The sequence below is a fragment of the Cnephaeus nilssonii genome (assembly GCF_951640355.1).
Source record: "Cnephaeus nilssonii genome assembly, chromosome: 16".
NCBI classification, from domain to species: Eukaryota; Metazoa; Chordata; class Mammalia; order Chiroptera; family Vespertilionidae; genus Cnephaeus; species Cnephaeus nilssonii.
In genome coordinates this window covers 43,674,821-43,694,066 of record NC_137087.1, presented here as the reverse complement: position 1 = coordinate 43,694,066, position 19,246 = coordinate 43,674,821, and the positions used below count along the sequence as shown (strand labels likewise).

The 19,246-nt window shown below is 40.6% G+C and overlaps 2 protein-coding genes across 4 annotated transcripts in view; both read left to right on the top strand.

The window, feature by feature from the left end:
• CHUK (component of inhibitor of nuclear factor kappa B kinase complex) overlaps positions 1-9,597 on the top strand; it is a 40,101-nt gene extending 30,504 nt beyond the window's left edge. For 2 of the 3 annotated variants that reach the window (XM_079793156.1, XM_079793158.1), the window contains exons 14-21: positions 608-669; positions 1,622-1,731; positions 2,364-2,413; positions 4,273-4,369; positions 4,662-4,809; positions 5,354-5,490; positions 7,577-7,676; positions 8,411-9,597. In XM_079793156.1, coding sequence (XP_079649282.1) covers positions 608-669; positions 1,622-1,731; positions 2,364-2,413; positions 4,273-4,369; positions 4,662-4,809; positions 5,354-5,490; positions 7,577-7,676; positions 8,411-8,440 — 734 coding nt within the window. In that variant the 3' untranslated portion in view covers positions 8,441-9,597. The remainder of the gene's footprint in view (positions 1-607; positions 670-1,621; positions 1,732-2,363; positions 2,414-4,272; positions 4,370-4,661; positions 4,810-5,353; positions 5,491-7,576; positions 7,677-8,410) is intronic. The other variant, XM_079793157.1, reaches the window with a different exon arrangement.
• Positions 9,598-11,390: 1,793 nt separating this feature from the next.
• The window catches only part of ERLIN1 (ER lipid raft associated 1), a 38,432-nt gene continuing 30,576 nt past the window's right edge, over positions 11,391-19,246 (top strand). The window contains exons 1-4 of the mRNA XM_079793498.1: positions 11,391-11,473; positions 11,805-11,927; positions 13,658-13,739; positions 17,335-17,381. Coding sequence (XP_079649624.1) covers positions 11,815-11,927; positions 13,658-13,739; positions 17,335-17,381 — 242 coding nt within the window. The 5' untranslated portion in view covers positions 11,391-11,473; positions 11,805-11,814. The remainder of the gene's footprint in view (positions 11,474-11,804; positions 11,928-13,657; positions 13,740-17,334; positions 17,382-19,246) is intronic.

Sequence of the window (19,246 nt, the reverse complement as noted above, 5' to 3'; positions counted from 1 at the left end):
CCTGGGAAGTGTGCAAGAGGCAGCCAATCAGTGATTCTCTCTCATCACTGATATTTCTGTCTCTCCCTCTCCCTTCCTCTCTGAAATCAATAAAAAAATATTTTTTAAAAAACAGAAATTTATCATCTGACAGTTCCAGAGGCTAAAAGTCTACTCTCAAGGTGTTGGCATGACCGTGATCCCTCTGAAACCTGTGGAGAGGAATCCTTCCTTCCTTCTTCCTAGCTTCTGGGATGTTTATCAGCAATCCTTGGCATTCCTCGGCTTGCAGCTGTAGCACTTTAGTCTCTGCTAAATTGAATCAAATGGAACTCTCCCTTCATACATCTGCATCTTCATGTCTCTTCTCTTAAGGACCCTAGTTATACTGGAATAACAGTCCACCTACTCCAGATTGACCTCATGTTAATTTAGCCAACTATCTGCACTGACCCTATTTCTAAATAAGGACACATTCTGATGTACTGAGTTAGGGTTTCAGCATAACTTTTGGGGGTACAACTCAACCCATAACACCATTTTTTATGTTGATAGTCATGGAGGTGGGTAGGTCAGTAATTAAAACTATGGCTGTTTCTGAGATAACCAATTAAAACTTTTTTTTTAGCCTCTGAAAAAATGTTAAAAGCATGGAAGGAAATGGAAGAAAAGGCTATCCACTACGCTGAGGTAAAATCATTGAGCTTGTTCTGTGTGTTTATTTCTGAGGTCTCCCTTAGAAACTTTCTTTGGTTTTGATATGTAGAGTATCTTTCATGTCATTTCTGAATATTAACTATCTAGTAGATATTTTGTGTATATAGTGGATAAAAATAAAGGTGTTGGACAAATGAAACTACTAGTAAACTAAAGCCTCCATGAGCTTCAGTTTCCATATTATATTATGGGGACTATATATACCTTTTCTAGTAAGGTTATGCAGATTGAATGGTAATAAATGATAAGTGGCAGTTATCACTGTAAAACAACAGTGATACACAACTGGTTTAGATAGGATGGCTGCACATCCTGGTTTACCTAGGTCAGTCCATTTGCACCTGTCTTGCCATAATTATCAATGGTACTTTCATTGTCAAAGTTATGCAGGTTTGGACAATAATGGTCACATTAGGTATAGGTTATTCTCTAGGTGACAGATTCCTTCCTTACATTTATCTATGGTCCTACTAAATTGTTGCTGTCCTTGGAGTGAAAACTTACCCTAAGGACATGGGTGGGACAGTTAGTATCCTGGGGTGGGAAATCCAATGTCTTTATTATTCTTATTTTAAGGCAGTTGGGAAAAAGAAGCAATGAAAATCATAGAACTGAGATGAAGTGGTTTTGATGGTCATTTTCTCTCTGTGTTGTTAGTGACACATATTCTTTTACTTCTCAGGATGAGAAAGCAGATGTAAGTAGTTTACTGTTGTTAGGAGAGAAAAATGAGAAGCTAGGAATAAGTATGTTCTCGTGTGAAAGATTGTCAGAATCTGAAAGATAAAAGACTTACATAAAATCAATATTTCATATTAAATCATTTAGTTCTCCTCTGCAGGAGTAAGTCATTCTTTGTCTGAGTTCTTCTCTGTATTGTGTGGTGGTGAGCCTGTCATTTCTTTTACGTTTCATCATATTGTAGGTAGGTGTCATTGGATACCTGGAGGATCAGATCATGTGCCTGCACACTGAAATCATGGAGCTACAGAAAAGCCCTTATGGAAGACGGCAGGGAGATTTGATGGAATCTCTGTAAGGACATACTCATGTTGTTGGTATTGGTATTTATAATTTTTTGTAGCAGATCACTCTTTCTATGTACTTCTGGCATATTAAGCCTGTGTGTGGTTATTTTCTATAGTTTTCCTTTCCCCAAATATCTTGGCATCATTTTTAAAAAGGAAGTTTTTTCTTCATCATTGGAAATTTTGGAAATAACTCTTAGGGTTGACTTCTGCTATTTTAATCAAAGAATCTTTTCATGTGACTGTTAAGAATTTTTCAAGTATTCTAAGTTACAAACTATTTCCCTACTTACCATAGGTATTGTCTATTAAATGCCCTAAATGAGGTTAACTTCCAAAATGTTTGGATTAGAAACTTCACATATTTGTCTCTAATCAGAAGCCATAATTTTTGCAAGTGTTTCTGGTGCAAGGATCAAATATGTGCTGGTAGACCACAGCAGATAAGAAGTGTATTACACTTTGCATTTTAAGATCTTGCTTAGCACTCAGTGGAATTCTCTGTAAAATATTCATTGGCAATATATACTTACTTTAAAATTGTATCATTATTCTCTTCAAATAATATTGTTCATTTTAAGTTGTGGATTATAAGAGTCATTAAATTATCTTCACATAGAAACATTTTCTCTTTTGTAGAGAACAGCGTGCCATTGATCTGTATAAGCAGTTAAAGCACAGACCTTCAGGTAAGACACTTTCATCACAGTACACAAAGGCATTTTAAGAAACCATCCCCAGCCTAACAATTTCTAGGGATTGGATTTTAAACAAGCTGCAGAATAAGTTCCAGTTTTGGTATTTCAATTGAGATATGTATATGTAACAGCTTTTAGTTTGTGAGAATTAAAGAGATTAGGAAGGCAAAGTTATAAGAAAATTGAGATAGAAAAATTTTAAGAAAACTGAAAGGAAGGAATAAAAGAGGAAAAGGGGAATTCAAAGAGGAGGAGGAAGCAAGAAAATGTGGGGAAGTTGGAAAAAAATAAGTGCAGCTTAAGATTAGAGAGGTTGGTAGGGAGTTGATGCTGCAGGTTCAGGTGTGGAATGGTCAGAGGGAAGGCTCATGTGCTGGGCCAAAGCAATTTACTTTGAAAATGAGGCTTTCATCTAACCTGGTCACTGGTTGCTTGCTTCATTGGCAAAACAATTCTTTTTGAACATCTATTGAATACAGAGCATAGGCTATTGGAAAGAATATAGGATTGGGAATTGGAAAGCTTGAATTCTAGATTGGGCATTTTCCTGGCCAAGTAACTTTGGGCAAATTACCTAATCTCTCTCCATCTCCTTTCCCTTTTCTGCAATATGGGGTTGAAACCTAGCTTTACTAACTCAGTGAGTGGTATTGTATAATGCTTTAGAAACTATAAAGTATTATGTACCTGCAAGATATTAACCTTCAGTTAAAAACTGATTTGTTTTGAAGGGTATCTATGGGTCCTTTCATTAGTGTATGAGATTTGGCTTAAGTCAGTTAGCTTTTTCTAAGTTTTTATGGGCTGTGAACAGATGAATAAACATGAAAATCCAAGCAATCTAGTTGGAGCAAGAGTCTCCTTCCTTTGAGGCAGTGAAAGTTAGATGAATTATCCTACTGTTGCTAAATCAATGATGTTTATTATCCAAGAAAGATTGATCTTTTGGCTAGAAGGCTGCATGTGTCTGAGGCTTGGGTTAGTATGGGTTAAAGATAGCTGAGGATACAATGACAAATGTATATATCTATGTATGCACAAACACATACTTTTAGGTATATAATTATAGATATACTAGTGGCCCGGTGCACGAAATTTATTCACGGGGGGTGGGGGTGGGGTGTCCCTCAGCCCAGACTGCACCCTCTCCAATCTGGGACCCTGACCAGGGGATGTCATCAGGGATCGGGCCTAAACCGGCAGTCGGACATCCCTCTCGCAATCCAGGACTGCTGGCTCCTAACCGCTCACCTGCCTGCCTGCCTGATCGCCCCTAACCACTCTGCCTACCAGCCTGCTCACCCCCAACTGCCCCCCCCTCGGCCTTCTTGCCCCCAACTGCCCCCCTTGCTGGCCTGCTCGCCCCCAACTGCCCCCCCTCACCGGCCGCTCACCCCAACTGCCCCCCCTGCCAGCCTTATTGCCCCCAACTGCCCTCCCCTACTGGCCTGCTCGCCCCCAACTGCCCCCCCGCCCCCGCTGGCCTGCTCACCCCTGACTGGCCCCTGCTGCCGGCCTGCTCGCCCCCAACTGCCCCCCCCCCCCGCCAGCCTGATCACCCCCAACTGCCCTCCCATCCTGGCCTGATTGCCCCTAACCACCTCTGCCTTGGCCCTGCCACCATGGCTTTGTCCGGAAGGACGTCTGGAAGGTCTCCTGGAAGGTCTCCCAGTCTAATTGGCATATTACCCTTTTATTAGTATAATTTTAAAATCATCTCAATTCAGTTTTGAATTTAAGTGGAGATGTTATCAATTAAAACTAGTTTCAGATTTTTAGGAATTTTTGTTTGGAGGCTGACATGTTCATGCAGAAGAGAGGTTATACCCACTGACTGAAGTGTTTTATAGATCACTCCTACAGTGACAGCACGGAGATGGTGAAGATCATTGTGCATACTGTGCAGAGTCAGGACCGGGTTCTGAAGGAGCTGTTTGGTCATCTGAGGTAGAAAAATAATTTTATTTCCTATTCAGAAGCCAGCGTATTTTTATCAGATTTCTTTTAAAGTATAATACTCCTTTTGGTAAATACATTAGATTCAGGAAGAGTTCTGGCAGTATCTTGGGTATCTTGACCACCGCTGTGTACATTTAGGTGTCCTGTCTTTGTGCATTGCTTTGGAGATCAGACATTAAATATACCTCTGATTGTGGTTTATTTACTCAGCTGGGTTTGGGAGTATGGTGTACAGTCTTGGGGGATATGTAAGGGTCTGACTCTGATTTCATCTCTCTAGCAAGTTGTTGGGCTGTAAGCAGAAGATTATTGATCTACTGCCCAAGGTGGAAATGGCCCTCAGTAACATCAAAGAAGCTGACAATACTGTCATGTTTATGCAGGGGAAGAGGCAGAAAGAAATATGGCATCTCCTTAAAATTGCCTGTGTAAGTAACTTTTAGTGAATTATTTAATGTGACATTGATATGCTCTTATTCCCTGCAAAAGGAATTTTTGTCAGCATGACCTGGGTCCTCTTGAATGGGATATTGTGTTGGGTTGATGCTTGTGTTCTTTGCTTGGTGTCTGACAGCAGTTCAGATGAAGGACTTCATGATCCCCCTTCATTATCTTTCCAGTCTCCTGTTTTTATACTCCTTCAAGCCCTAGACCACTGTGGTATCCAAACCTGATTTGGGGATAGACATGCCTGGCTAGTTAATAAAAAAACCCACTTTTATTCAAATGGTTTTTTTATCCTTCCAACTAAAGTGGAATTAGATGAGTAGATACATTTGGTTTTAGTCAATGAAGACTGGGCCTGGGGACAGGATAGTGGCATGTAATACCCACTACTGGAAATAGTTTTGTGCAGAAATACTCTGGGTGTACATATAAGTTGTGATAGAAATGTAAGTCTTAGGAATATGGTAGGAAATTGTTTAAATTAGCGGAGATGCTTGCCTATAATCTTTTTTTTTTTTCCTTCAGACACAGAGTTCAGCTCGGTCCCTTGTAGGGTCCAGTCTAGACGGTACAGTAACTACCCCTCAGGCATCAGCATGGCTGCCTCCGACTTCAGCAGAACGTGAACATCCTCTGTCATGCGTGGTAACTCCTCAAGATGGGTGGGTCACTTTGTAACAATAGATAGTTGTTTTTATAAGCAGTGATAGGAATGAGGCAGTAGAGCATAGTGGTTAAGGCATAGTCTTCAGTGCCCTATAGACTAGGGTTGAATCCTGACTGTCCTTTTGTAATAACCTTGTGCAATTAACTTGACTCTTTTAGTGTTCACATTTCCTCACCTGCAAAATGGGAATTGCTGTGAAAAGTCAATTAGACAACAAATGTAAAGTACTGGGAAGTAAATATGTATTTAGCAAATGTTACTTATTAGTTCAATTCACGTTCTAAGTTCTCTCTCTGTTTTTGGCTTATCAGTTCTTTTACCCAAACTTTATTCTTCCCATAATCATTTCTCTCTGAGAAATTTTGCTGTCCTTTTGCATTTGTCATTTCGGGGTGTTGATCACCCTTCTGATAAATTTTGAGTTTAATCTATTCTATTTTATAACTTAGTATTTCTAACAGACTTTTTTAATGCCTTAAATCAGTTTTGCAAATAAGAACTGAAGTTTGAAGCCCTATATTTTCTTTTATTAATTTCTACTCTTCTGCTAAAAGCTGAATGACTATCCATTTCTGTTATTTTTCTCAGCATAAGATGTGCCGTACCCAGAGCCAGTGGCTCTTTGCTAGCTTGTGTGTTGTCGCTTTTCTCACAACTCATGGAGACCTCTACAGCACCAGCATTTCCTGGAAGCTCTGCCCATAATTAGTTTTGCAGAAGTGCAGCCATGTTACATCACTGCTCAGGAGGTCATGCAGTTTGCATATTCTGTACTCTACTTATATGAGAGAAAAGCACATAGAGGAAGGCAAGCTGATAACAGGTATTTTATTTTTTTAAAGAAAGCAAGTTCCAGGTTATATCTTGGGGTCATTGTAGATTTGACCCGGTATATAATACATCCACAGCTATAGCACAGGCTATAATCAATTATATAGACTTTAGGAAATAATCCCAGTAATCAGAGTTAAATCAAGTAAATTTTAATACATTACAAACCTTTTTGCTTTCATTAAAGGCATGTAATTTTGTTAGGGGATGCTAATGGTTGCAGATGTCACCTTTATACAGTGAATTTCAGATTTGAGCTTGTGGTTATTTGCAAAACAAAATTCCTGTATCCGACAGGAATTTTAAATATACTTTTCAGTAGGAATACATTATAAAGAAAATCTGATATCAGTTATTATGTGGTATTTAACCACTGGGGATTGGGAACTGTTGGCCTCAATTTTTCCATCTGTTGAAAAGGAGCTGAATTAGAATTTAGTTCTAAGCTAATAGTGGCTATCATCCATAGCCTCAAACTGATTCTAATAGGGTAGGAACTCTGAGGGGTGGTAAAAGGCGAGAATAGGGGCCATATGGAAGAGGAAAGCATGGAAGGTAGAAGGTGGAAACCAGAATCAGGATTTCCTTCAGATGTAAACTTCCAGGAATCTTCTCGGTTCTGGTCAGCTCCCATCACACTGTTTTCTTCTGCTCTCCTCAGGAATCAGCTTGCTTGTTTCATTTTTTCATTGCTGTCATCTGTAGTTTCCAACCAGCTTTTCACCTTCTCTGATCTTTGCAGAACAGATTATACTTTTGTATCTTCTCCCCTGCATTTGTGTGTCTGAAAAGTCAGCATGGTGATGTTCTTCCTAATTGTAATGAAAGGGAAATATTTCAAAAACAAAAAGAGATCTTTCATCTATCTGTGCCACAAAGACCTACCCCCACACCCCCATTAGCATTTCTGGGGTGGTGTGTGTGTGTGTGTGTGTGTGTGTGTGTGTGTGTGTGTGTGTGGTATATAAGTGTCACTTTTATTTCAGAGGAAAATCAGATTGGAATTATAGTGGACTTATTGTTAAAGCTGGGCGGAGGCAACAGTTGGAGTAATAGGCAGGACTATGCCTCTGGGTAGGAAGGATGAGGAAACTGAAGCCTACAGGAAGCAGCTGCATTGGGGTGCAGGGGTGCAGGAAGGGCATTGATCATCCTGACCCTGAAGACCAAAAAGTAGAGGAAATTCATATGTTCTTTTGCTGAATTTGAAAAGGCTTTTTTTTTTTTTTTTTTTTTTTTTCATTTCACAGGGAGACTTTAGCACAAATCATAGAAGAAAATGTGAACTGTCTTGGCCATTTAAGCACTATTATTCATGAAGTAAATGAGGAGCAGAGCAGTAGAATGATGGTAAGTTTTATATGGACATGGATGTGTGTTTTAGGTATTTTGCAAAGGGTTTCAACTTTCCATGCTAGCCTTAACTGGCATTTGGGATGCATATGAGGAACAGAATTGAGAGGAAAGAGAAAGAGCATTTGAGGAATATCCTTGACCTCAAATCCCCATCTTCTCGTACTCGTGCATATTCTAGGATTATGTCATCAATAATCTTCAACAGTAGCATTTTTGGTCAAATTAAATGATTGGTGAGCTTTCTTTGCAATATGATCACTGAAATTAAATGGTTTGTACCTTTCTGCTTCAACAATCAATTTTCTCCAATAAGATGGGGCAGGATTTATATTATGATTCAAATATAGTAACTGTTGCATACAAATGAATACTGTAATTATAGTTGAAATTAATAGAACTATTTATATTAATAAGATTTAGTTATTGTGAATTACTGATTTAAAACTTGGAGAAACTACAATAAAATGTTTACATTTAGTCTCAAGGTCAACTCTTTATATTTTCTCTTTAATTATTTGCTTCAAATATTTATGAAAACTCTGAATACCTTTTAAGTTAGCAGAAAATAAGGTAAACTAAATTCTAATTGCAACTTATTTATGCTTTTAATTTTTAAACTTTTGATTATAAAATGTACGAACATACTTAGAAAACTTGCAAAAATGAACACCCAAAACCTACCATTTATAGTCATACATCTAATTGTCATTTTTCATGCCTGATTTTAGAATCTTGATTGGAGTTGGTTAACAGAATGACTTACCACTTATTCACTGTGCCCAAACCAATGGAAGTTGTTGCTGCACATGTTCGAAATTTGTTTTCTCCCATGAAACCATTCTTCAAACACCATTCGATGGAAGAAATGGCTGTGATCAAAAACTACACATGGTTTTACAAAGGCTATATTTTGGTTTTGGGTAATTTTAACCCCTGAACAGATATAATTTTATGTTGGTGAACTTGTTTAAAAACTACAGCTAGTTAGGCGCATCATGGCAATCTATTTGTTTTTAAACTTTTTAAAACATTACTTATTTAACTGACTAAAAATACCCTTTAACTTTTGGACATAAGGCCAAAAGTAATATGTACAGAGAAGAAAACCTCAATTAATATGTTCCAAGTACACATTGTCTGCCTATGTTTCTGTGGCAAAGATTGCTTACAAGTAAAATTGTACTTCTCGAAGAAAAAGCCCTACCTCCTTGTGGTGCACTCAACAGTGCTCTTTCTGGCATCATAAGGAGTTGGGTCAATCCCATTTTTCAGTTTTATTACACATTGGACAGTGCATCTGTGCCTTTAATATCAATGGACTGTCCTAAGTGTGCTATGTGTATATGTATTTAAGATGTACATTTAGTAATATCAAAGAAGAAATGTTAATTTATAATGTATTTGAAAACATGTGGTTTTTTTTCATTTGTAAAAATGAGTCATTTGTTTTAGGAATCTTACATGTCTTGTCATACCAATATAAAGGTCTGCACTCCCTTATCTGTAAATCTAAAATCCAAAAAGCTCTGAAAACAAGGTTTTTCATAAGCTTGGTGACAAAACTCATTTGCTTTCAAATCTAACTTGAACTGACAATTGAATCAACTTATCCCATCTAGTGTGAATCTTCATTTATTTTGCTGTAAAAATATTGACATGTTTGATTATTTGGTGGGGGAGGCTGCTGCCATAGACCCTGCTGGGTGTTTATGTAGTATGGTATATGCACTGAATTACCTTTCTAAAATCTGAAAATTTAATAATTTTGAAACATCTGGCTCTAATGATTTCAGATAAAGGATTGTGGATCTATTATCTGTTAGGTAATTTAGAAGACACTTGTTTTTAAAAAATGTGAAATGCTTTTGTATTATAGACAATTTTTCACTTTGTGTATTAAATGATTTTTAAATTACTTTTTGATTCTCTTTTCATTAAAATCAGATGAATATAGTTGACCCTTGAACGAAGTGGGGGTTAGGGAATCAATACCCACACAGTAAAAAATTTGAGTATCACTTTAGCTTCTATAGTTGGCCCTTCACATCTGTGAATTCAGCCAACAGGTTGGGAATGCGAAAATACTGTTTCGAGTCATGGCTGGTTGAATCTGCAGACATGAAACCACCAAATAAGAACAGTGACTATTTATTGTAAAAAAACTGTGTACAGGACTTTTGGGCAAGGTGGCGGCATAGGTAAACGTACTTGCCTCCTCCCACAACCACATCAAAATTTCAACTAAACTGTAGAACCACCATCATTCAGAACCACCTGAAACCTGATTGAATGAAGTCCAATAAAAGAATAAAAGAAGCCACATGGAGACCAGTAGGAGGAGCAGAGATGCAGAATGGTGTGATGGATAAAAATTGGGAAGGATATCTCACCTGCAGAGTTCCCCCTGAGGAGCGAGAGTTCCCAGCACCATACCAAGGGCCATTTGGATATTTATAACCTCAATCACGGGCCACACAAAATTACCAACTTAAAAATTAGCCTGCTATATTTGGTCAAACATTTAACTCACCCCTAATGCCTTGGCAGGGCCAGAACAAATTATTTAGTGGGCCTTATATGGCCTGTGGGCCAGACATTCCCCACCCCTGGTTGATCTGGAACAGACAAGGTCCCAGACATTCCTAGGTAATAAAAGGCAAATGTATGATACAGGTAAAGAAGAGAAGAGTAGTCTGCTTTAATGACTTGCCCCTTCCCATTTCCAGTTATCACCATTATAACTGGACCTGCAGTTTCTAACCACTTTGCTTCCCTGCCTCCAATCTCTCTCCACTGTAAACCATTTTGCAGACGCACTGCCCAAGAGGTTACAGAGTCCTCCTACCCTAGTCTACTTGTACAGTTATGGTCCCACTGCTAGCCTTTGAAGGCTTACAGTAACCATTACTGCCCAACCTACTCTAATATGCTGCCCTTATTTCCCTGTGTTCGTTCATCTCATTCCTTTCTCTGCTCTTTAACTTTGTCCTTTTTGTGTTTGGTAATATATGCACATAATGCATATTTTAAAAGAACAGAAGAATATGCAGTAAAAAGTCTGTCTCTATTTTCTAGCCATCCAGTACCCTCTTCCTACAGAAAAGGTGCTTTGAGCCTTTCAAAATCTGGGACTAGCCCTCCACCCACTCCTTTCCATCATAATGGCTTCACAGGAGCTCAAATGCTCCCTGTTCCTTCTCATTTTTCTAGAGGACCCGTTCCTATTGCTTGGATGGCCATCAAGTCCTCACTAGATTAGCTTCAGGCACATCAATAGGTGCTCAGAAAAATACTTGATGAATGAATATGCAATGAAATTGAATATCTTCCTCTTCAGAACTTACACTTCCAACAAGTCTGGTTGCCCCTGAATTCAGTGCAGGACCCGTGCATAAAGCATGTGCTTGCCACCTAGGCTTCGGTAAAAGACACAAAAAGACAATAAACGGAACACTTGAGTGAGGGAGTGGGTTTCTGCACAAGAACTGACCAGTTCCTTGCTCCAGAGGCCCTCTTCTAATTCGGCATCCCTGCTCACTCTAGAGATTACCGACTTGTTTTCCAGAGCAGGACACCAGCAGCGCAGAGAAAAGAGTCCAAATTGCGCTGCGGGCAGCCGGAGAATTTTGTCCCCTCCGCTCCCCGTCTCTTTAGTCGCGGGGCGAGCTCTGCGTCGGCTTGCGTGCCCGCGCAGCCGCAGAGCCGAGAGAGTGGGCGGGGTCGGCTGTTGGCGGCGGTTGGCGCGAGGAAGCTGCTGCACGTGCGGGGCGGGGGCGATGCGTCACTGATCGGTGAGGCGCGGTGGAGGGGTGGGCCTCCCTTCGGGCTCTGCGGCTGGACCCCCTACCTAGTACCTTCTGCCGCGGGAGCGGCCATTGGGAGAGGGGGTGTCCCGACGCTAACTGAGCAGGGGCGGCCCGCGGGCCGTTTTGCGCGGAGGGAGGGGTGTGTGTGTGTGTGTGTGAACGGGTTCTGCCAGGAGGAATGAATGAGGAAAAAGGGGCACCAGACTTCCCGGCGCGGCGTGCGGAAGGGAGCCAGTTGTGCGGACGCGGAGGGCGGAAACCGGGCAGGATAGGCCTGTCTCTCACGGGGCTGGGGGTCCTTTCCTCCCTGATTCAGGAGAAACAGGATGAATATGACTCAAGTCCGGGTTCTGGTGGCTGCAGTGGTGGGTGTGGTGGTCGCCTTTCTCTATGCCTCCATCCACAAAATCGAGGAAGGACACCTGGCCGTGTACTACAGGTGAGCGGCGTGTGCAGTCAGCCCCGGTGGAAAGCGGACGCCCGGTAGAGTTGTTCCCTCTGCAGCGTCAGCGGAGCCCTCTCCAGTCCTCGGCAGTGACTTCCGTCCTGGCTCTTAGGGGCCGAGGCAGGCTTTTGCAGAGCACCCTGCAGGTGTTGGGACAATTTCAGTGCTATGTGTATTTTGTGCAGAGGTCGAGCCCCTACGTATTCCTTGTAAGCTCAATTTTTGTAGGAAAAAGTGAATGAAGGAAGGCAGTGGCCACTCCACCTGCAACTGAAGAGATGGGTAAATTGTTGTATTCCATACACCTGTACAGACTTTCAGTTTGAACTTTACATGCTGTTTAGAAACGCTGGCCCTATTCGTGATGGTTCTTTACATCCTCTCTTCTCCCCCCTTAAAATCACCTAGTGTCTGGTTTTGGCTGATAAGGCCAAAACGTGACCACCATCACAGTTGTTATATCCCTGGACCTCGAGACACAGAAACTCAGCATTGATGGACCACCCTCCTCCCACCTTACCCTTTCTTTCAGGTTGAGGGAAGGAATTGTGTGGGATGTGTTGCTCTCTAGTTGGGCTCCAATAGCTTTTCCTTCAACATGGTACCACCAGTTCTTTTTGACCTAGACACAGAGAGGATAATCTGGAGAAATTGCAATAATGTATTTGAAAGGGCTTCAACTTCAACTTTTTGCTTGTTTCCATCATCCCCCAAAAGTGATATTTCTACTTTTAAATCCATCCTGAGTCTTAGAAACAGTCTTAACCTGTGAAACGCTAGTTTCAAATGCAATTTCAGTGATTAAGTCTTGGCAGATGCATAACAGGTTAGTTCATAATTCCATCTAGTGCAGCATTGTCTTCCTGGTAGTAAAATCAAGGAAAGAGCGTTTCAAGGTGTGGATCTCAAAGAATTAGGGATATACCTCAAACAGTTCATATTTTCTTATTTGTTATTAATCCTTTGCATATCTATTTATATTTTCAAATAGGAAGCTAAGTTCTATGAAGTTATTCACTGTGTACAAAAGGACTTCTTTTCAGTATTTATCCCTCAAATGCCTTTTTTAAATAATTTCCAAGATGTGCTGTCATAGTTCACACATTCCAGAATTTGGTGAAGAAGTCCACAGTTATATTCTCTCTACTTTTAATCTTATTCCCTCACTCTTTATCTTGCCATGCTACTTTTTTCTGTGTTTTTAAAAATAAAGTTTATGCACTCAGTATTTTCATTGCCTTATTATATAGGTAGATTAAAAGAATGTTGAGCCTCTGAAATTTTCTCCTTGAAAGTTTGTATTATCTTCTTTTTTAACCTGGTGATTAAATGTATTATGTTTTGAACTGGTTAGTGTTAGTGTTATGCACAATCAAAATATAGCAACTGAGAGCCATTAGAATTCTTTTTACAAGTATTTTTCAGACAGTTAAAAACCATCGAAAATCCTTTGTACCTGTGAGCAGTGCTGGAAACCCAGAGGTATAGTTGGTTCATCTTATGAAACAAGGTGTAACATCAGCAGTTTAATGTGATTTTTTTCACCTTCTTAGCTGTGGCAGATATTTTAGGGACTAGCAGTTGTTCATCATGTGTAATTCATATTAGTGAGGTTTTAATAGGTCAATAGCATGAGTAAGAGTGAATAGTTATTACAGCATTTTAGATTTGGAAAGAGAATTTCTCTCTTTATAATTTTGTCAATTTGAAACATCTTTTTGCAGGGGAGGAGCTTTACTAACTACCCCCAGTGGACCGGGCTATCACATTATGTTGCCTTTCATTACTACGTTCAGATCTGTGCAGGTAAGTGATTTCTAAGGAAGCCCCTACACTGGATAAACAGGTGTGACAGGAACTGGTGTGGGTGGAGATAGATTTCCTTATTGCTTAATCAAATGGTGGTATTTACTTAAATGAAGGAGTTAAAGTACAGAGTACAGTTGTCACAGTACAGTTTGTGCTTTTGAACCACCTCACTCTCTTGAAGTATGTTAGAAGTAAGAGCTAGGCAACTTGGAAGAACTGACTTCTCACATCTATATAGTGGTATGCAGCAGGTTTTCTGTTGCTGCTGTCAAAATAAAAGCAGGTCTTCCACGCACAACTAGAAAAACAAACCAGTGATTACTGGTTTAGAACAGTGTTTGGTTTCCATAGAGGCAAGCTCCTGGACTACTGTTAACGCAGAGGATCTGAATTTTTATACACAGCTTTTCTGCCTCACATTTTTGCCTGGGGACATGAAGCACAATATTATGTGGAACCTTAGGGAATGTTTTATTCTAATAGCATTTCAGAATATTTGAAGTAGCATCTTATCATTGAGAACAGTGTCTTGGTCGTGGGAAACAGTAAAATATCTTTTTAAATCTATATATATAAAAGCCTAAGCGACTGAATGACCAAACCATTGGTTGACCTGTTGCTATGGTGCATACTGACCACCAAGGGACAGATGCTCAATGCACAGGATTGGTCTCCCTCCTGTCTGGATCGGGCCTACAAGGATCGGGCCGAAACCAGCTATCTGACATCCCCCTAGGGGTCCTGGGTTGCGAGAGGGCACAGGCCAGGCTGAGGGACCCCACTGGTGCACGAAACTGTGCACCGGGCCTCTAGTAAGATGATAAAATAGGATTAGATTGTGACTGCTTTATCAGTATGATCATAAATCTATGGATTCAGAAGTTTGTCTACTACCTGCTAATTTTTTAAGACTGAGGAAAATGTAATATAGTTAATCTTGGAATTTAAATCTAGTCTTCTTGATAAGTGAGAGTTTCATTATAAGTACTTAAATCCTCCAGGTTTCCTTCCAAGTTGTTTTTCAATGGCGTAGGGCAAGAATTTGTATCTGTTGAAGTGAAATGTGTTCTTCCTTTACCTGGACTGATTTCCATATTTTCTCTATTTTATTCACACTTGCCTTGGTTCATGCCATCACCTCTTCTCTCCTCATCTTTTCCTTCATTTCTTCTCTCCTGTCTAAATCTTGACAGCCTTAAGGTTTATCGCAAATCCCTCTTTTAATCTATAGCTCTGAATGTCTGTACTATAAATTTTGGCCCTGATCTTATTTCTTTTAATAATAATTGTCTTGTTTGTTCTCTTAAGTTTTTGTGTATATTTTCTTTCCAGAAAATCTCCAAGCTTCTTGAAGGCAGGGATTGTAACCCATTTATATTTCTGACCTTTCTACTTGTGAAAATTGTTAAATTGAGCAGTAGAGTGTAGTGAACACATGGGGTCAGAAACCTGGAGACTTCAGTTCTGGCTCTAACACCAATTAATTATATGACTTTGCAAAAATCACTTCATTACTGTAGACTTCAGTTATTCCTCTGTGAAAGGAGTTTTAATTACATGACCTCACCAATAGCCAATAGTTTATAATGATGTTATCAATGGCAGCATCACACCCTTAGAGATTAGGGGATTTTGTAGATCTGTTCAAAGCCAGGCAAATCTATCTCTGCCTTCTTGGAGCTTAGTATGTTGAGTCATACTGATGCAGAGATATATAGAAGAGATACAGATAATAAACATTAAATAGGTTTTAGAGTTTAGTTGCACATATAACAAATACAATATATAGTGTGTATACATGTATATTTATATATTGCAATAAACTATCATACTTAATGGAAATGAAATTAGTAAAGAGATTTCCATGTCAACAATATACTTAGAATTTACAAAAAAATTAAATGGTGGAGCCAGTGTGACTTAATAGGAATGTTCTTTTTTAATATGTGAAGCAGTAATATTTTAGGAAAAAATTATATTAATAAAACCCTTTTTAAAAATTGTTCTTATTCAAATGAGACATGAAAGATTTATGAAATTTTGGAACACATTAGAAGATATAGCCTTCTATGTTGGTGTAGAATATGACAAATGTTTTGAAGGAAATACAATAAATTGAGCTCATCTCTTCAACTTTTCTCTATCTACCTAGAACCTGTCACTATGTTTACCATCACCCTATTTCTCAACCTCTGAATTAAACTCAATTCTCTTCTTTCCTGGAATTTTACATGCAACCAGTTTTTTAATCCTTTCTCTATTATGACTCCTGGACTGACAGTTTTTAATTTCCATGCCCTTTACTAAATCAGCCTAAATAAATTAATAGCTTTCCAGCTGGTTTTCTTGCCTCTAAATATGATGGATACTGAGAATGGCACCACATATGAGCAAAGGAATTAAAGAAAAACATATTTTTGAAAGGTTTTTTTGTGGCTGTATATAAGATAAATTAGGGAGGGCCCAAGCCCCTCCCTCCCTCCTTCGAACATGCAGGGCCCTCCACCTAGTACCACCATGTTCTCTTCTCAGAAAATCAACTTTCATCTATATCTCCCCTTCTGCTGCAGGCAAGCCAATCTGCTTCCTGTCACTTGTACTAGTATGTACTGTTTGTTCTCAACTTTGTATATTTGAATAGGATATTTATTGAACCTAAAATGTTCCTCTGTCTCGTCTGTTCTTATTTCTCCCCCTGTAGACCTGGCTTATAAATACTTCACTTCAGAGAGCTTTTCAACCTATCATTTTACTCTCTGCCATTTAATACCTAACAATTCAGTTTATACGCTGTTATTTTATACCTGTTATAGATTGCTTTGTAAGGATTTTATCTCCTGTGTTGGATAATGAGCTCTTTGGGAAAAGGGACTATACTTTCTTTCTCCTTTGTATCCCATAAAGTAATATGTTGCTGAGTGCTTAATAAGGTACAGTGTGTCTAGAATATACTCATTAGGTATTCACCTATTGGAGGCCTTAGAGTACAATAGAGAATCACTATCCAAACAAAGGGGCAAAGTAAGTAAGTACCAGATTGTTGGAAAGAAGCAGCGCTGGTGGTGGCACTTCTGTTAAAAAGGAAATTGAACAGACCATTTGAGAAATTACTAGGGCCTAAACTAAAATATTGACTATAGCTTCAGAGAAAAAGATTGCTTTTCAGTTCAAGGGTACCTTTGAGTTGTATGCGTATAATAGTTATCTTTTTACCTTCGTCATAAGCAGTAATATTAGCAGTGGAATCAAAGTTCAGAGAACAAGTCCTCATAGTAGTATCCTTGTGGGTAAGCCAGGTAGTTTGTAATCCCAGGCCAGCTCTAGGCAAATAAGGGACTCTGAGAGGTTGAACATTGAAACTTTCCTAGTGCATCCTGATTCAAACATTAACTGTAAAATATTTTGTCTCAAAACTTTCATATCTGCTGGGATACAAAAAGAAATTGCTTTGATAGCTAATCTTTGGTGACTAAAATTGTAATGGAGCTCTCCTATATTTACCTCTCAGTACTTCTCCAGAGGTTTTTCCTCTGGGACCGGTAGTTCTTTGACAATATGTGTCCTGAGTATTGAGATGTTTTTTCCTCCCCAGACAACACTACAAACTGATGAAGTTAAAAATGTGCCTTGTGGAACAAGGTAAGCTTTCCCCTCACTTACCAACCTCCCTTTAGTTCAGATGGAGTTTCTGTTCATAAGCTGTAATCAGTTAAACATCTTTCAAACGGCTTGAAAGTAACCCCAGGAGTTTTCTCTTCTGGGCATTATATGAGAAAAGCCCTGTCTCCAAACAGGAGCTTTTTATCTTAAGAGCCATTAGGGTGTTATTGAAAAGAACCAGCAGACCTAACTTCATACGTGTATCAGCACTGCCACATCTGCTTTATTGAGTTTTGTGGGTTTTTTTTAACTAGACTTTATTTTTTAGTGCACTTTTAGGTTCATAGCTAAATTGAGCAGAAAGAACAGAGTTTCCATATACTCCTTGCTGCCACACATGCCTTTATTGGCTTTGCTAAGCTCAGGTCCCTCATTTGTAAAAATCCTAGCTAATAAAAGAGTAATATGCAAATTAACCATCACTCCACTATACCCACAAGCCATGCCCACCAGCCAATCAGGAGCGAATATGCAAATTAACCCAACCAAGATGGCTGCAGCCACGGAGTGAGCAGGAGGCTTGGGTTTCCCCAGCAATGGAGGAAGCCAAGCTTTCCGCACACCCTGGCAGGCCCAGGCCTCCAGTCAATGCTACAAAGTTTCAATTATAGAAGATAAATAAATCCCAACAAAAATGGCAGCAGCCACAGAGCTGGAGAGAGCAGGAGGCTTGGGTTGCCCCTGGCGTTGGAGGAAGCCAAGTTCCCGCAGCCCTGGCCTGCCTTGGCCTCCGCTACAAAGTTTCAATTATAGAAGATAAATAAATCCCAACAAAAATGGCTGCGGCCACGGAGCAAGCAGGAGGCTTGGCTCCGCTCAAGGCTACAAAGTTTCAATTATAGAAGATAAATAAATCCCAGATACCAGGGCCTCCTTGGGTCGCCGGGGGGGCGTGGCCGGCCTGCAAACCACCACAGGCCCCTCGCCCAGGCCGCCCCACGCCCCAAGGGAACCCCCACTCTGATCCGGGACACCCTTCAGGGCAAACCACCCGTGCAGCAGGCCTCTATCCTCTTATCTAATAAAAGAGAAATATGCAAATTGACCATCACTCCAACACACAAGATGGCTGCCCCCATGTGGACACAAGATGGCCGCCACAAGATGGCCAGCAGGGGAGGGCAGTTGGGAGGGACCAGGCCTGCAAGGGAGGGCAGTTGGGGGCGATCAAGCCGGTAGAGGAGGGAACTTGGGGATGACCAGGCCGGTAGAGGAGGGCAGTTAGGGGTGACCAGGCCGGTAGAGGAGGGAACTTGGGGGTGACCAGGCCTGCAGGGAAGGGCAGTTGGGGGGGACCCAGGCCTGTAGGGGAGAGCAGTTGGGGGGGACCAGGCCTGCAGGGGAGAGCAGTTGCGGGGGACCAGGCCTGCAGGGGAGGGCAGTTAGGGGGGACCAGACCTGCAGGGGAGAGCAGTTAGGGGCAAACAGGCTGGCAGGGGAGCAGTTAGGCATCAATCAGGCTGTCAGGGGAGTGGTTAGGGGGTGATCAGGCTGGCAGGCAGAAGCGGTTAGGGGCAATCAGGAAGGCAGGCAGGCAAGCAGTTGGGAGCCAGCAGTCCTGGATTATGAGAGGGATGTCCCAGATTGGAGAGGGTGCAGGCTGGGCTGAGGGACACCCCCCCTTCCCCCCCCCTCCCGTGCATGAATTTCATGCACCGGGCCTCTAGTCAGGTAATAAGACCTATCTTGCAGTTATACTAAGGGATAGAATTAGTGTATATGAAATGCCTAACCCAGCATTTGATCCAGAGTAAGTACTCAATAACAGTTTAAAATGAAATAATCTCACCTGTCATATGTAGTAATAAAAACCATCTAGAGTTTCTGATTCAGTAGGTCTGGAA